The 1451-nt window shown below is 54.7% G+C and overlaps 1 protein-coding gene across 1 annotated transcript in view; it reads right to left on the bottom strand.

Annotated features, from left to right (window-relative positions):
• Positions 1-1451, bottom strand: part of CGN (cingulin) — a 118589-nt gene that overhangs the window by 36698 nt on the left and 80440 nt on the right. Inside the window, exons 13-14 of the mRNA XM_015416026.1 lie at positions 1102-1359; positions 7-110 (exon numbers count right to left, since the gene is read on the bottom strand). Of these exons, the coding sequence (XP_015271512.1) occupies positions 7-110; positions 1102-1359 (362 nt within the window). The remainder of the gene's footprint in view (positions 1-6; positions 111-1101; positions 1360-1451) is intronic.

Here is a 1451-nt window from a genome sequence, read left to right as displayed (position 1 = left end):
CCCTGCTTCAGGGAGTCTGTGATCTCCTTGCGGGACTTCTCCTTGTACTCCTCCAGCTGCGACTGCAGGGCAGACAGGGCCCGGTGGGACTCTTCCGTCATCTGATCCAGCTGGAGGGAGGAGAGAAGAACCCGGGATTAAACCGGCCCCAAAACACGGATCGTGAGAGTAATGAGCATGAGGCAGCTCTTTTCACAAGAAGAAGAGATTGGATTTATACCCCGCCCTTCACTACCCGAAGGAGTCTCAGAGCGGCCTACCATCTCCTTTCCCTTCCCCTCCCCCACGACAGACACCCTGTGAGATAGGTGGGGCTGGGAGAGCTCTTTCTGTCTTTCTTTTTTTTGGCCCCCCGGAGGGGATTTTTTAATTGCATTTTTAATTGGACTACAAACTACAACGAAGATAGGGGAAGGGAAATACGATAAAGGAGAAAGAAAAGATAGCCACTACTAACTAAAACCCCAAGAGTAGGAGATCATTAAAACAGCTTGAGTACAAGATCTTTCCTTAAATTGCTAATATCTTTTGAACTTAGTCAGACATGCTAAAATATCTTTTAAATCTTAGATTTAACTGTTAGAGAGAAACCCCAGAGCATCTCATTATTAAAAGCTATACTTTCAAAGGCACAATTCAGAGTCCTTCAGCCTTCATTTTTTCTTATCTTGTCTTTTCCTCAGTTTGTATGGACTTTTAGGGGCAGCCGCCCCCTTTTTCAGAAATAGAGTCCACTCCGGAAGACCCTGAGTCCAACCCGCCACTGGACTTGCTGTCCTTCTCCTCTTTATCCACCTCCTCTGGCTCACCCAACTGGATTCTCAAAAACTCCCGTGCTTTGGAAACAGAGTCAGTGGGCTGGGAGAGCTCTTTCGAGGACTGCTCCTGAGAGAACAGCTCTGAGAGAACTTGTGACTGACCCAAGGTCACCCCAGCAGCTGCACATGGAGGAGTGGGAGAATCAAGCCCCGTTCTCCCAGATAAGAGTCCGCGCTCTTAACCACGACACCAAACTGGCTCTCCGGGGTCGCTAGGCGGAGGTCCAGGGTCGCTATGTGGAGGGTCCCGGACCGCGGTCTCCCCCCCTCCCCCCGGGCTCACCTCCCTGGTCAGCTTCCCGATGCTCTTGTCCAGGAGCCGCTTCTCCTCCTCCAGCTCGCCCTTGGCCCTCTTCAGCTGCTCCTTCTGCTTGGCCTCCTCGTGGTAAGAGGCGGTCAGGTCCTCGTGCTCCCGCGAGAGGCGGGCCAAGCTCCTCTGGGCCTCCTCCAGGCGGCTCTCCAGGGACCGCTTGGACAGCAGCAGCTCCTGTTCCTGCTCCGTGGCGTCCCCCAGCGACTCCTCCATCTGCCGGCGCTCGGCCTGGAAGGGGAACGGGAGGGGACTTGAGGCGGGCGGGCTCACCCCGACTGAGGAGGGCAAAGCGAGGGAGGATGCGCTTGCTTCGGGGGGGG

Source organism: Gekko japonicus, unplaced genomic scaffold (assembly GCF_001447785.1).
Source record: "Gekko japonicus isolate JY-2015 unplaced genomic scaffold, Gekko_japonicus_V1.1 scaffold226, whole genome shotgun sequence".
NCBI lineage: Eukaryota > Metazoa > Chordata > Lepidosauria > Squamata > Gekkonidae > Gekko > Gekko japonicus.
This window is presented reverse-complemented; position numbering and strand designations above follow the sequence as displayed.